General features: G+C 41.3%; 1 protein-coding gene across 1 annotated transcript in view; it reads left to right on the top strand.

Moving 5' to 3' along the window:
- Window positions 1–16,322, top strand: part of LOC149461777 (synaptotagmin-14-like) — a 320,275-nt gene that overhangs the window by 227,303 nt on the left and 76,650 nt on the right. Inside the window, exon 5 of the mRNA XM_089677813.1 lies at window positions 4,590–4,861. Within this exon, the coding sequence (XP_089533939.1) occupies window positions 4,590–4,861 (272 nt within the window). The remainder of the gene's footprint in view (window positions 1–4,589; window positions 4,862–16,322) is intronic.

Below are 16,322 nucleotides of genomic sequence, written 5' to 3'. Positions count from 1 at the left end.
AAAAGTGACTTGAAGTGGTTAACCGTAGCAATTTATAATGTCTTTATGAATAACTAATATGTATTTACAAGTCTTTGATTGCTAATTTCTTATTCAGTCTTCACATCTACAGTGTATGTGTGAGTGCAACACAAGCAAGATCATGGCTGGTTGGAGGGGCTGGCAGAAAAAATGAATGGAAAGAGAGGGCCAGGGACAGTCAGATTGGGAAGGAAAGGGCTGGGTGATGCTGGATGCCCAAGAAATGAGCCAGGCTCTATCTGACTTGACGCAGCTTCTAATGCAAATTGTGAGAAGCTCACAGTGTGCATTGAAATCAGAGTAAGCAACTTCAGTACAGCAGAGGAGCCTGTAAAGATGTGCAGGACTGAAGGTGAGGCTGGAGTTAAGCTTTAGCTTTGAACATCTCTGAATGTACTGCATGTTTGACATTCAGTTTTCACAGTAATCTCTGATTATGCATTTATTTTTTTCACCGTATGCTCCATTTGGCCTGCCTTGGCTGGTGACTGGTTTATCCAAAATGCACAATTGGCATGACTGAACTATGCCTTTTATATCATGACACCACCCTGTTTATGTATAGGTACAGATGCAGCTTGGGGAACATAGATAACCGGATTGTATTGGTGTTGATTTACAGATACGTATATTTGAAGCTTGCTGCCCTTTAATTTTGCTATTGTCATTCTGTGCCCCATATCTGGAAGCAGGTATGTAGTCCCTTACCGTTCTGTATTCACTGTAGAATATTCCTTTCAATTACATAGAAAGCTAGTGTTATCTCTTCTCTTCTGGATTTTGCAAATCTCATTACTCGCATTGCGCTTAACATGATACCACCTGCTTTCATCTTGTCATTCCCCTCCTTTGGCAATTTAAATTGTGATTGGGCTCTTCAATTCCGTGGGTTTTTTTTAAAAAGCTCATCATCTTTTCTTGGTTTTCCTTTGCCATTCAAACTTGTTGAACCCAAACAGTGCACTTGGAAGATCATATTTTTTTATCACACATTTTGATCTTATATTAGCCATGTAAACAACTTCAACCAAATGAGTTTAATTTTTGGGTGGTGAGAGGCAAAGACCATTACTTTTTTAGGGCTTTATTCCTATCTGGGTGCCCAGTGAGTAAAGGTGACTTTTTATTAAAGGCTAAGCAGATCAAATGCAGTATTTGGCCGTGATTTGCATTCACACACTTGTGTTTGAGCACCACTGCATTCAGTGCAAAAGCCAACATTTGCAGCAGCACCCATGTACACAAGCTTTTACCTAGGCCAGTGGTGGGCAACCTTTTTTTTTCAACTGAGCCAAATCTCGCCAAAACCACGATTGAAATTTATTTTGAGAGACACATTTTTAAAACTGAAAATACATCCCCCATATAGTAATTCATCCCCCATATAGTAATTCATCCCCCATAGTAATTCATCCCCCATATAGTAATTCATCCCCCATAGTAATTCATCCCCCATATAGTAATTCATCCCCCATATAGTAATTCATCCCCCATAGTAATTCATCCCCCATAGTAATTCATCCCCCATATAGTAATTCATCCCCCATAGTAATTCATCCCCCATATAGTAATTCATCCCCCATAGTAATTAATCCCCCATATAGTAATTCATCCCCCATAGTAATTCATCCCCCATATAGTAATTCATCCCCCATAGTAATTAATCCCCCATATAGTAATTCATCCCCCATATAGTAATTCATCCCCCATATAGTAATTCATCCCCCATAGTAATTCATCCCCCATATAGTAATTCATCCCCCATATAGTAATTAATCCCCCATATAGTAATTCATCCCCCATAGTAATTCATCCCCCATAGTAATTCATCCCCCATATAGTAATTCATCCCCCATAGTAATTCATCCCCCATATAGTAATTCATCCCCCATAGTAATTCATCCCCCATAGTAATTCATCCCCCATATAGTAATTCATCCCCCCTATAGTAATTCATTCCCCATATTGTGTCAATTCACTTACCTTTGCTCCGCGCATTCCTCTCGCCGTGTTCCCGCGCCGTTCCGGTCTTCAGGGCGGACTGTGAGAGGAGAGGAGTTCGTCACGCTGCCCCGCCTACATCCTGACAGCCAATGTTTGCCACGCTCCGCGGGCCGGATTAAGAGGTCCGCCGGGCCGTAGTTTGCCCATTGCTGGGCTAGCTGCAGAGTCCTGACTTTTGGGGCGGCCGCCCGAGAGGAGGGAGGGGAGCGGGCGCCCGGCACACAGAAGAGCCGCATTGAAGTGTGTAAAGAGCCGCGGCTTGCCGACCACTGACCTAGGCCATGGTTTAGCTAGTAGTAGTTAGTCACAATCATCTGAACTTGTTTTGCAATGTTAAAGAAACTTTTCTCATCTGAGTAGCTTCCTCAGCGCTGACTAACTTTAGAGTGACATGGAGTTCTTATTTATAGGGCCCCTTGATGAACTAAAATATTTCCATTATAAATTATTATGAGCTTTGCATGAAATTATAAATTTTATCAATCTAATCCATAATTGTTAAAGGGATCTGTACTATGTCATTTATTAACACACAGCCTGGTGCTGCTGTGTGTGGCAATGCAAGTGCATTGCTTTAGTGCCTTGGGGGTGCCATTCAGAATGAATGCGAGTACACGGTGCAGTACCAAGGGTTGCACTAACCACAACACAATCCAGACCTTATACTTAAAGTGTCATTAAAGTAAAAAAAAAAATTCTGTGTGTATATCTTTTTAAAAGTCTGTTCTGTATTTGATTATAGGAGTTTTCTGACATCGAAGGTGTCCATATTAGTAAATACCTGGTTGATCCTGCCATTTATGTTGGCTTCCTTACTGTTCATGGCAACCCAATACCTGTTCCTGTGGGTGCTGCCTTGCCACTCTCAGTGCGTGTGCTCTGCAAGTTTACTGAGAGGAAGCCATTCACTTCCTGTTTTTCCACTGAAGGCGTCTTCATGTGATTCTTTCGTCACTGGAGGGGTGGCTGCAGAACATTAGATGACCTGTCCTCCCAGTCCCATCCTCTCTGCCCCATGTGATCTTTGTGTCTGCTCTCAGGTGGCTCTAGCGGAGACGATTGATGGGGCTTCTTCCCTGCTAGCCAGTTAGCTATGCAGATTCTTGCTTGCTCCCCACAGTGGAGAGTAAGTAACAGATGTCACATGACCTGGGGTATAAGAGAGACAAAATCATATTTGAACAACTTATTTTCATGTGTGCTGCATATGCTTTATTAGACTGTTGTGTATTTAAAAGAGAAGTTTGGAATTGAAAAACAAACATACATTTTTACCTAGGTGGATGCAGCATCAATTCAATGTTGCATCTGTTCCCCACCACCTCTGAGACCAAGAACTGAGTAATCAAAGACTACTGATTGCTCAGTTCTTGGTCTTCAGTGAGCAGAGAGCTGCTGACTGTCAGTGTTCTGCCCCTCCAGCATTCACTGGAGATCTGGGCTGTGCAGGGGACCGGATCAGCCCAGATCTAGACATCTGGGTGGATCCTAGAGTCTGGAGCTGCTAAGTGACTTCAGGTGAACACACAGTAGTGGAGAACTAAGACCGGCTATAGATGTTCAAATCTCAACCGGTTCAACAGGAACAGGCCGAGATTTGAACCATGTGTGGACAGGGTGAATGTACCCTAGTTGATCGATCAATCAACCTGGGTACAACCAGCCTGTGGATTTTACATGCGATTATCTCTAGCAGCCATTTTAGCTGCTAGCAATAATCACTGTGTTCTCCTAGCAGGGGCAGCTTCCACCCCATCCCCCCCTTCCGGGAAAACACAATAGCTCGGCGGGAGGGTTTCCCCTGTCAACACTGTCTGTGTTGATGGGGGAATGATTGCAGGAAAGAAATTCGCTCCATCTATGGCCTGTTTAAGTGTCCGCCTGTGATCCCCAGGAGAATCAGGGCCAAACGAACTTTGGCTTTTCTTCTCCTTTAGTAAAGATCCATGCGTAGTTTGTTATATTGGGTTAATGACACTTTAGGCAGACTCTATGCCTAATATTTAATTGCTCTGTAAAAGTTCTGCTGCACAATGCTATGATAATTTTTGATCACAACAACCCAGATTTTCACCCACAGCTGCCCCTCATGCTTTGTCCCCATGAGTATAGCATTACTTCTTGCAAATGATCTTGACTACATTTTTAATTCTCTGCTCTATGAATTGATGTCTCCACTCCACAGATAAACCTGCCCCTGAGACACGTCAGTCCACATCTGGTAGATTGAAGTATCCAGTAATGACTGTCACTGTTAATTGCTTTCTAAGTGACGTTCTCTATTAACAGCCTGTCCAATTCTCCTTCTTGTTGTGAAGGTCTTCCCTGTAGATCTGTATGATTTGAGTGACAGCCTTCTTGGTTTCTATGGATATACAGAATTCCTCTGATGTCTTATGTTCGTGTGAATTTTTTGATGTATATTACAAGACAATGTCTTCTTGTTCAACATGTCAGCAGAAGCTTGCAGTAAATATGCAGTTTTAGTTTCGAGTCATTTAACTCGGTAAAGAGACTTGGATCTTTGATGATTATAGAACACTAATGGATTTGGTTGTTTACAGCTAACAGTATCCAAAGAATGAGGAGGACACCTCCACTAGATGAACTGCAGCCTCCGCCTTACCAAGATGACAGTGGATCTCCTCGCCTCTCCTGTACGCCCTCTGAACTCGGGGACAGTAAATGTGAACTGTCACACGGTAGCAATAGTCCCAGATACTCATATAACAAGTGCCCCAGTGAGGGCAGTACGGGACATGAAATAGAAAGCTTCCAGAACAAGGGATATGAGGAAGATGTCCCAAGCGACAGCACAGCAGTTCTAAGCCCAGAGGTAAGTAATGGTAAAGAAAACTCCATGAAACATTGTATAGCTGTCTGAACTGGCTACATAACTTTAAATCTGATTTTTAGTATGACCCAGATTTACTACTAAACCTTGCTCTCACCTTCTAGATCAGGGGTCTCTAAAACTTCCAAACAAAGGGCCAGTTTACTGTCCTTCAGACTTTAGGGGGGCCAGATTGTGGCCAGTGGAGATAGAAAAAGTCTCAGGGCCAACATCAGTGAGAGTAAACAAGGTCTCAGGTGTGGTGTTCAGTTGGATAGTTCCTGTGATCAGTAGGAGGAGGAATAGTGTCCTATCATTGCTATCACTGGAAGGAATATTGGCACATCATTGATGTTAGTGGATGACATCATTGATATTAGTGGGAAGAATAGTGTACCATTGCTGGTGTCAGTTGGGGGAATTATGCCCCACTTTTGGAGTCAGTGTTAGGAATAGTACCCCAAGGGCCAGATAAAGACTAGCAAAGGGCCACAGTTTGGAGACCACTGCTCTAGATCATGTTCTTGCAATATTTTTTTCCTTTTACCCTTTCCTGGTAGCAAGAAATAGCTTTTAATACTCCCTTTAACGTCATCACCAGGCTTGTAAAATTATTCTAAAGACAGCTGCTGGGAGGAAGCAGCAACAGGGTGTCCCATGCAATTTCTTATTGACATAGGCACACCCCCACCCCCCAGAACCACATCTCCCAAGAATCCTTTTACTTATATGCAGTATATGGGCAGGCTTTTGAGAGGGCAATGACATTGTTTTGTATTGTGTAGGAAGTATTATACAGAATCGCGGGGGGGGGGAACAAGAGGAGTTGGATCGGGGCTGCTCTTTGCAATGATGAGGGAGATGTGGTAGGTCTGTTTGGAAGCGCAATACAGAGGAAATAATTATATTTTATTAGAGCAGATATAGAATCTGTGAATACTTGCAAGGATTTAGTTTTACGCCACACTTCTTATTGAGCATGAATATATCTTTTGAGACTTCTAGCGTCACCTGCTTGCCAGGGTTGTAGCTGTCAGAGCTTAAGGCTACTTTCACACTGATCCGCCTCAAAGACAGCAAAAACGCATAGGCATTTTTACCGCGCGTTCTGAGAGTTTTTAAAGGATACGTGACTTAAAAACTGCTCCAAAAATGCTTCTCAGAGGCATTTTCCAGGCGTTTTCCATTGATTTGAATGGGAAGAGGCATTTTGGGTTTTTTTTCTAACTCCCCAAACATGCCCCAGAGGTGCTGCAAGCAGGAGTTTTTACACCGCATCGCAAGCACAATGCCTCAGTGTAAAAATATACATAGATATACATTCACATACACAGGGAAGCAGTTTTCTTGAGCTTTTTTTTAATGCACAAATGCTTGAAAAACTCCTCAGTGTGAAAGCAGCCTAATCTGTATGTTATGAGTATGCAAGTGTGTCCAGGGAGAATGACAGTTGTAGACAGAAGTGGTACAGTTAGGTCAGGACAGGACAGGGGTGAGATTTTTTTGTATAGGTAGTCCATAGCAGAATAGAGAAGAGAAGGGCTAAAGTTGCAAAAGTTTCTATGGGTAACTGCTGGTTGGAGGGATAGGGAGTTTAAGACAGGGAGAGCTTGAAACTAATAAGGTTGTGATCAGTGAGGAAAAGGGGTGTTGGAGAGGTTCCAAGGAGTGCAGCAGTGAGAAAATACAAGGTCCAGGCTGTTTCTATCAGAGTGGACATCAACATGTACTTCTCAGCTTGTAAACTTAACTGGTGGTCTTGCAGCAGTGCTCCCTGCCAGCCACAATATGGCACCTCCTCTAAGTTATACAGTATCTGTATGTCAGGTGCCAATAAATGTTCTCTTCCCCTGGGCCGAGATTTTCACAACACTGAGATTAGAGGTCACATTAAGGCAGAGCTGGCATTGTGTGTTCTAAGTCTTCTCTTCTTACACTAGTCTGGCCTCATCTGTTACACATTTAATTGATAAAATGATGATTTGTTTTCCACAGTACAATACGCACGACAGCACAATTTTGAGTAGAAATTAAATTTGCATTTACTTTTTCAAGTGCCATATACTGTATACACTGCTCCATCTACCATCATATTATTTTAAATTTTTTTAACCACTTCAGCTCCAGAAGGTTTTCCCCCCTTCCTGACCAGGCTGTTTTTTTGCTATTTGTCACTGTGCTATTTAAACTGGTAATTACATGGTCATGCAACGTTGTACACAAACGAAATGTATGTTCTTTTTTCACACAAATAAAGCTTTCGTTTGGTGGTATTTGATCACAACTGGGTTTTCTGTTTTTTGTGATATAACTTCTACTTTCTGTTATTAAAAATATCCAATAAACTCAAATTTAGTTATAAATATAGGCCAAAATGTATTCTGCTACATGTCTTTGGTAAATAAAAATCCCAATACATGTATATTAATTGGTGTGTGTGACAGTTATAGTGTCTACAAACTATGGTGTGTGTGTGTGTATGTATGTGTATGTGTATATATATATATATATATATATATATATTGGAATTTTCGCAGCTTTTACTTTCTGACTGCCTATCACATTTCTCGAGGTGCTAAAATGCCAGGGCAGTACAAAACTGCCCCAAATTACCCATTTTTGGAAAGTGGACATCCCAAAGAACTTGCTGAGAGGCATGTTGTGTCCATGGAAGATTTTATGTTTTCGTCACAAATGTTTGGAAAATGACAAATTAAAGTTTTTTGTATTTTCAACACAAAGTTGTCACTTAAATGATATATTGCTCACACATGCCATGGCTATATGTGGAATAACACACCAAAACAGATTGTTCTACTTCTCCCGAGTATAGGGATACTTCATGAGAGAGACTTTTTGGCAGGAATAGCCACATACAGGCTTTCGAAGGGCATATTTCCTCATGTCACTACCTATCACAGTTTGGGAGGCTCTAAAATGCCAGGATAGTACAAACACCCCCCCCAATGACCCCTTTACCCCTTTTTGGAGAGTAGACACCCCAAGGAATTTGATAAGAGGCATGGTGAGTATTTTTCAGATATCATTTTAGTCACAGGGTTTTGAAAAAGAAAAAAATGTTTTTGTTTTCTTTCTTCACTTTCCAAAAACTTGTGGCAACATTTGGGGGGTGCTTCTACTATCCTGATTTTTTCTTAATTATTTATTTTGCTTTTTTACACTGTCCCTTTCATTTTTTTAATCAGTTTTATTGTTATCGCAGGGAAATATGCCCTGTGATAGCAATAGGCACTGACAAGTACTCTTTTCTGAGAAAACTGGGGCCTATTAGACTCTAGATCTCTCCTCTGCCCTTAAAGCATCTGATAACACCAAGATCGGTATGATCAGATGCTTTCCCAATAGCGCTGTTTATATTTGGCAAAACCGAAATGATGATTGTTGTTGCTTCCATTTTCTTAGACCATAGAGATGATTGGAGCCATTCCAGTGCATTCTTGGGTTCCTCGATGGAATGGGAGAGCCTAATAAAGCTTTGGGGGGGGGGGGCCTTCCCACTGCTTGTAAAAGTGTTTAATTTGCTATTTATCCACCAGGATTGCTCTTACATGAAAGCTGACCGCTAGCTGGAAAAAATTATACCAGAATGATGCCTTTAGCTGCAGGCTTCATCCCGGTATAACCACTCAAAGTCCAGGAAAAAAACAGTACGTTGCTGGTCCTTATTGGGCACATATGTAACAGTATAGAACATGTGCACATGATGAATCGGGTCTGTGGACCATTATGACTACAGTTAATTCTTTTTTGTAATGTCAAAGGTTAGGCCCAAAAAAGTTTTAAATTAGGAAACCACGATAGGAAACCACGATAGGTTTCCATGCGAATTGTCTGGCAAGAGCTGAATTTAGGTGGGCGTCAATGTATTGTTGTGCATATAAATTGCTTTGGCCCACAATCAATTGTATGACAATACAAATCTTCCATGGAAAACAGTGGAGGGGCTAAATGGCGTTGATCCTGCTAACACTGCATTTTTGGGGACACAATACTAAGTGGGCACTAGTATAGTTCTGTTCGTGATCAATATATTGATCTTTACAAACACTGTACTAGTAACGGAGGTGATCAGCAACATATAGCGTTAGTGCTTTAGTGTGCAGGCAATCTGATGCTAGCTGACCGTGGCTGGGAGGGACGCTAACTGACCTTGATGCTATCTGATTTCACTAGTGGCAGTAATACAGTGATCAGTGAAGAAATCTATACACTGACACTGTACTAATGGCACTGGCTGGGTGACAGTGGTAATCAAAGAGTTAATTGGGGTGATCAAAGGGTTCAATGTGCTAATCTAAAACGCATGTAAAATGTAGTGCTTTTACCCACAGTGTGGTGTTCTGTCTTCTCCCCCTGGATAGATGGGGCGGGGGCAGTGGGGGGGTGCACACATGCATGCCCACACCTGGAAATAGAAAGCGACATAAGGTTATATCGCTTTGCCCAGAGCCATCACTCACTCGCATTGTAGGTGGGCAAGTAGGTTAAAAAAAGAAAACTTTAAAACTTTTTTTAAATAAAATTCTCAATATTTAGGTTTTTTTTAATTTTTTAACATTATTTTATTTTTTTTATTTTTTTTTTACAATTTAAAAAAAAAATACTTTCACCAGAGTAGTTCAATGTTACTATAGTAACATTGTACTACTCTTGGTGGTGATCAGGGATTTTTTTTTTTAAGATTATTGCTCCTGCAATGCAAGACCTTCTTTGAACTGTCATGTATGGGTTAAGTTCATGACAGTTCAAAATACTAGTGATCTGTGATTGGCTACAGGTAATCACATGGTACAGGGTGGTTTGATTGACCCATGTACCACGTGAGAGCTGTGGACCAACCTCAGCTTACAAGGAAGAGAAGCAAAGCTGTTACGAATCAGATTGATTCATAACAGTTTTGCTAACACTGTGATCATGTGATTACATATCGAACACACGATCACCGGGTCCCGATTACCGGCATCCACATTCCTCTGTGACCCCTGGACACAGCAGGGGAGGCGGCAAGTGGTTAAGGTTTATAGATGAATAGGCAGATGAAATGTACAGTCAGGTCCATAAATATTGGGACATCGACACAATTCTAACATTTATGGCTCTACACACCACCACAATGGATTTGAAATGAAACGAACAAGAGGTGCTTTAACTGCAGACTGTCAGCTTTAATTTGAGGGTATTTACATCCAAATCAGGTGAACGGTGTAGGAATTACAACAGTTTGCATATGTGCCTCCCACTTGTTAATGGGCCAAAAGTAATGGGACAGAATAATAATCATAAATCAAACTTTCACTTTTTAATACTTGGTTGCAAATCCTTTGCAGTCAATTACAGCCTGAAGTCTGGAACGCATATACATCACCAGACGCTGGGTTTCATCCCTGGTGATGCTCTGCCAGGCCTCTACTGCAACTGTCTTCAGTTCCTGCTTGTTCTTGGGGCATTTTCCCTTCAGTTTTGTCTTCAGCAAGTGAAATGCATGCTCAATCGGATTCAGGTCAGGTGATTGACTTGGCCATTGCATAACATTCCACTTCTTTCCCTTAAAAAACTCTTTGGTTGCTTTTGCAGTATGCTTTGGGTCATTGTCCATCTGCACTGTGAAGCGGCGTCCAATGAGTTGTGAAGCATTTGGCTGAATATGAGCAGATAATATTGCCCGAAACACTTCAGAATTCATCCTGCTGCTTTTGTCAGCAGTCACATCATCAATAAATACAAGAAAACCAGTTCCATTGGCAGCCATACATGCCCACGCCATGACACTACCACCACCATGCTTCACTGATGAGGTGGTATGCTTAGGATCATGAGCAGTTCCTTTCCTTCTCCATACTCTTCTCTTCCCATCGCTCTGGTACAAGTTGATCTTGGTCTCATCTGTCCATAGGATGTTGTTCCAGAACTGTGAAGGCTTTTTTAGATGTCGTTTGGCAAACTCTAATCTGGCCTTCCTGTTTTTGAGGCTCATCAATGGTTTACATCTTGTGGCGAACCCTCTGTATTCACTCTGGTGAAGTCTTCTCTTGATTGTTGACTTTGACACGGATACACCTACCTCCTGGAGAGTGTTCTTGATCTGGCCAACTGTTGTGAAGGGTGTTTTCTTCACCAGGGAAAGAATTCTTCGGTTATCCACCACAGTTGTTTTCCGTGGTCTTCCGGGTCTTTTGGTGTTGCTGAGCTCACCGGTGCATTCCTTCTTTTTAAGAATGTTCCAAACAGTTGTTTTGGCCACGCCTAATGTTTTTGCTATCTCTCTGATGGGTTTGTTTTCTTTTTTCAGCCTAATGATGGCTTGCTTCACTGATAGTGACAGCTCTTTTGATCTCATCTTGAGAGTTGATAGCAACAGATTCCAAATGCAAATAGCACACTTGAAATGAACTCTGGACCTTTTATCTGCTCATTGTAATTGGGATAATGAGGGAATAACACACACCTGGCCATGGAACAGCTGAGAAGCCAATTGTCCCATTACTTTTGGTCCCTTAACAAGTGGGAGGCACATATGCAAACTGTTGTAATTCCTACACCGTTCACCTGATTTGGATGTAAATACCCTCAAATTAAAGCCCACAGTCTGCAGTTAAAGCACATCTTGTTTGTTTCATTTCAAATCCATTGTGGGGGTGTATAGAGCCACAAATGTTAGAATTGTGTCGATGTCCCAATATGTATGGACCTGACTGTATATATGGGAGCTGTTTAAAGCGGTAGTAAACCACCAAAAAAACAAAAATTGGGTCCCCCACCGGTTTATTTCATAATGTGCTACTATGCACTATTTGAATGGCTAGGGCCATGATGATGTCACTCCCGCACATGCACGCGGCATGGCACTCTGCCTGCAAGGGCATACTGAATGCAGAGTGTCACTGCACATGCTATTGCCGATGTGAATATCTCCTAAGCGGTGTATGTTTAGGAGATATTTATTGTACCTACAGGTAAGTCTGATTGTAAGTTTACCTGTAAGCACAAATTAAGATAGAGGACTTTACTACCACTTTAACTTTCTAAAAGGTTTGTATTTCTGTCCATCCAACCATGAGATTTACATAGCTCTGCCACACAACAGATATCTGCTGATATCTGGCAGGATAGGTAAACTAATTTTTCTGTGATACAGTTCAGTAACACTTACAGATTTTGTCCTTTCTCCAGCCAGTGAAAGTAAAAGCAACAAGCTGATGAGCTCATCTATCAGTCACTCTGCTCTCTCCTTCTATCAGCATGTTCCTTTTTAGCACATGAACATTGCCACACACTGATTGGCTCTTTGTGATTCTTCTTCCTCTCCAACTCAGGACTTTAATGTACATGAGTTTTCATGTGGCTGATAGTAAGTCATTTTCAGGTACACTGCATGCATTTAAAAATATGTTTAATATTGTATAAAGGAATACGTTAAAGCATTTGTCAGGTTTAATCAAATGCCCATTTATTAAATAAATAAATGATGAGTGAATTAGAAATGGCCTTTGTAGCACAGAAATCAGGATCATACCTCCGTTACCAGCGTTATAAACTCATAACTACATAAAGAATTTTTGTTATTATGACTCTGCAAGCTAAGTGTGTATATCTTGTGAACCTTTATTCTCCTGTGCAAAGTTTTCATACTTCTTATTATCGAGTACATTTTTGTCATCTGGTATTCTACACAGGCACACATTCACTCACATAAGCCTTTAACACCACCAGTCTAGCAGATACAGCAGTCTTAGCTTAACAGTATTATAGAGAAAAGGTTTAGAACAGATCAGATTAATAATAAAAATGTCAAATGCAAGAGAAATAATTAACGCTGTCTTATTTGGAGGGGCTAAGTCACTAGGAAGGTTTAAATATCTTCTAATCAGGGATTGATGTGTGTTTTCTGACTAGTTCTATGTAAATGTCAAACAGCTTTTCTAGGCATCACGTTGTTATGAAATAAAAGCTCCTCTTTTCTAAGCTGTAAATATTATATTAATTCTAAATATGGATCATGCAGTGTGGTCCTAAGAAATTCAATTTGAATTAAAGCATTTAATCACCTTTGTGGAAGTTTTTAATTTGCCCTACTAGTTTTATGTACAAAACATGAAAAATTTATGTAACATCCCATTGATTCCAGTTTTGCATTTTTAAGGAACTGGTGATGAAAATAAAAGAAAAGTCTAGTGTTGGCAATGCTTCCAGTGTTTTTTTTTTTTTTTTTTCGAGTTTGTGATGAGTGCGCAAAAACCTAAACATTGTGTGAACCAAAATTGAAACACACACTAAAAAAGTGCACAGGTTCCCTCCCAAAGAGAAAGGACCCTTTCCTGAGTCCCTCTGGGGTGCAAGGCTCCTGACAGAGCAATAAGGGGTTTAGGTACTAAAGGGAAAAATACTGTGCACTTTGCAAAGTGCAGTTGCACTGTGCAAGTGCAGTTGCTCCAGAGCTAAGTAAATGAGGTAAAACTTCACTTTGTGAAGAATACCCAATCACGTGCAAGGAAAATAGAACAGCATTTTTGCTTGTACATGATTGGATGATGGAAGTCAGCAAAGCATCTGCTCGTTTACTAAGCTCTGGGGCAACTGCTGTTGCTGAGTGCAACTGCACTTTGAAAAATGCACCATCTATAGTAAAAAGGCCTGATGGACCCCTCTTCCTATGAAGCTTCTCATGACACCAAGTACTAGGTTACTGGCTCTCCTGAAGAGAGACCCCAAAAGCGGGAGGAAGCAACCCAGGGGCAACAAATCCTCCCCCTAAACTTCAGGGTAGGCCTGAAGATCCACACCCTACCATCCTTGTGGGGTGAAAAACATACAAATGAATTCTTCCAGTGTTGTGAAGATAATCAAACCTCTACACCAGAGACTTTTACAAATAATGAAGGAAAACACCCTGCTCTGATAACTGTCTAAAAGAGGGATATTCCCTCACTTTGGAGAATTCTCTGACTTTCTGCTGTGTCTATGGTACTGGAAGTGAAAAAACACCTCCGTGACAAGGGTCGTGGCTTTATCAACCTTTAAAAACAAAACAAGAAAGTTTTGGATTTGTGTACAGTTCACTTTAAGCTGGGTATCGACCTCAGACACATATGCAGGCTTGATCCATCAGAAGAGGTATTTTTGACCAAATGTAGGTATTAAAGGAAACCTATTGTGAGAGAAATATGGAAGCGCCCATTTTTGCCTTATCCTTTTAAACAAATACTGGTAGCCTATCTTGGTCACCCTCTTTGCTTACATTTGCTGGGGAGCTGACTGTGAAAAATAATGCAGTTAAGAATTTATGACATTATTTTGGAAGCATGTGTATTCTGGGTTAGGGACTCAAGAAATACTAAAAGCATTACCAGGCAAATAGAAATTTTCAGAAAGATATCAACAGTGGTAACACCCATGTTTCTCTCATGAACATTTATCTTTGTTATGGAAGTGAAAACAGAGCTGCACCAGCTCATTTCTAAGATTGGATTTAGAAATTGGTCAGGGATTACAAACCCACGTGATCACTCGCCATGGATATTATCCTGTGAGCCATTTCTTCTTATTTGCATCCATAGTCCTACATTTTGGTCAAGGTCTCCTGTACCTATACAGTCCGTTTCTATTTATTTACACTATATTGCCAAAAGTATTGGGACACCCCTCCAAATCATTGGATTCAGGTGTTCCAGTCACCTCCATGGCCACAGGTGTATAAAATTAAGCACCTAAGGAATGCAGACTGCTTCTACAAACATTTGAGAAAGAATGGGCCGCTCTCAGGAGCTCAGTGAATTCAAGAGTGCTACCATGATAGGTTACCACCTGTGCAGTAAGTCTATCCGTGAAATGTCCTTGCTACTAAATATTCCACGGTCAACTGTTAGTGGTAATTTAACAAAGTGGAAGCAACTGGGAACAACAGCAACTCAGCCACCAAGTGGTAAGCCACGTAAAATGACAGAGTGGGGTCAGCGCATGCTGCAGCGCACAGTGTACAGAAGTCGCCAACTGTCTGCAGAGTCAATAGCTAAAGACCTCCAAACTTCATGTGGACTTCAGATTAGCACAACAGTGCGTAGAGAGCTTCATGGAATGGGTTTCCATGGCCGAACAGCTGCATCCAAGCCTTATATCACCAAGTGCAATGCAAGCCGTTGGATGCCGTGGTGTAAAGCACACCGCCACTGGACTCTAGAGCAGTAGAGACGTGTTCTCTGGAGTGACCAATCACGCTTCTCTGTCTGGAAATCTGATGGACATGTCTTGGTGTGGCGGTTGCCAGAACGGTACTTGCCTAACTGCATTGTGCCAAGTGTAATGTTTGGTGGAGGGGGATTATGGTGTGGGGTTGTTTTTCAGGGGTTGGTCTTGGTCCCTTAGTTCCAGTGAAGGGAACTCTTAAGGCATCAGCATACCAAAACATTTTGAACAATTTCATGCTCCCAACTTTGTGGGAAGAGTTTGGGGATGGCCCGTTCCAACAGGACCAGTGCACAAAGCAAGGTCCATAAAGACATGGATGCGCAAGTTTGGGGTGGAGGAACTTGACTGGCCTGCACAGAGTCCTGACCTCAACCCAATAGAACACCTTTGGGATGAATTAGAGCACAGACTTCGTGCCAGGCCTTCTCATCTGACATCAGTGCCTGACCTCACAAATGCACTTCGCTTCTGGAAGAATGGTCAAACCTTCCCATAGAAACCCTCCTAAACCTTGTGGACAGACTTCCCAGAAGAGTTGCAGCTGCTGATAGCTGCAAAGGGTGGGCCAATTCAATATGTATATATTGTGTGTGTGTGTGTATATATATATATATATATATATATATATATACAGTATATACACAGTATATGGATAAATACCTGTAAGTTGTCATTTGGCACAAATTTCATATCACCTTCACAGTAAAAGCAGAAATATAGGGCTATTATTGCTGACTTCTTTCAATTTCTAAGCTTCAGTACTTCTTAATCACTGAGTGTACAGCCTATAGAACCAAAACTCCAGATCTACATCCCAGGTAAATCATCAGAAGTACTAAAGCTAAAGAATCAGCTTGACTAGTTAGCTAGTTAAAAAAGCACTAAAGGGATATGTTGTTGATTCTCAATGAGGTCTCTGGACCTGACATCTTTAAAAAAAAAAAGAATCCTTCTGGAAGGAGATCAGGGGCCCTATTGAGCCACACAACAACATATGACCCTCTGTTGGTCTTATTCCAGTGCTACCCTCTTGTCTGGCTCATACAAGAGGATCCTCCTATCACATTTGTTGAATGCTGGAAAGGGCTTAATCCCATTACCGTGGAAATCACCTAGGGCTACCACAGCAAGGGAATGGTTGACAAGGGTACATAATATTGTGGAATCAGTCAAAGGGGTTTAAAGCTTGAAAGAAAAGTATGAGCAGTTTGGATTAACATTACTGCCTTGGTGCCAATAAAACAAGTAATGTCACAAGTTT

Source organism: Staurois parvus, unplaced genomic scaffold (assembly GCF_062004578.1).
Source record: "Staurois parvus isolate SC_StPar_1 unplaced genomic scaffold, SC_StPar_1.0 ptg000192l, whole genome shotgun sequence".
NCBI classification, from domain to species: domain Eukaryota; kingdom Metazoa; phylum Chordata; class Amphibia; order Anura; family Ranidae; genus Staurois; species Staurois parvus.
The sequence above is the reverse complement of the archived record's forward strand: the minus strand, read 5'-3'. Positions and strand labels throughout refer to the sequence as shown.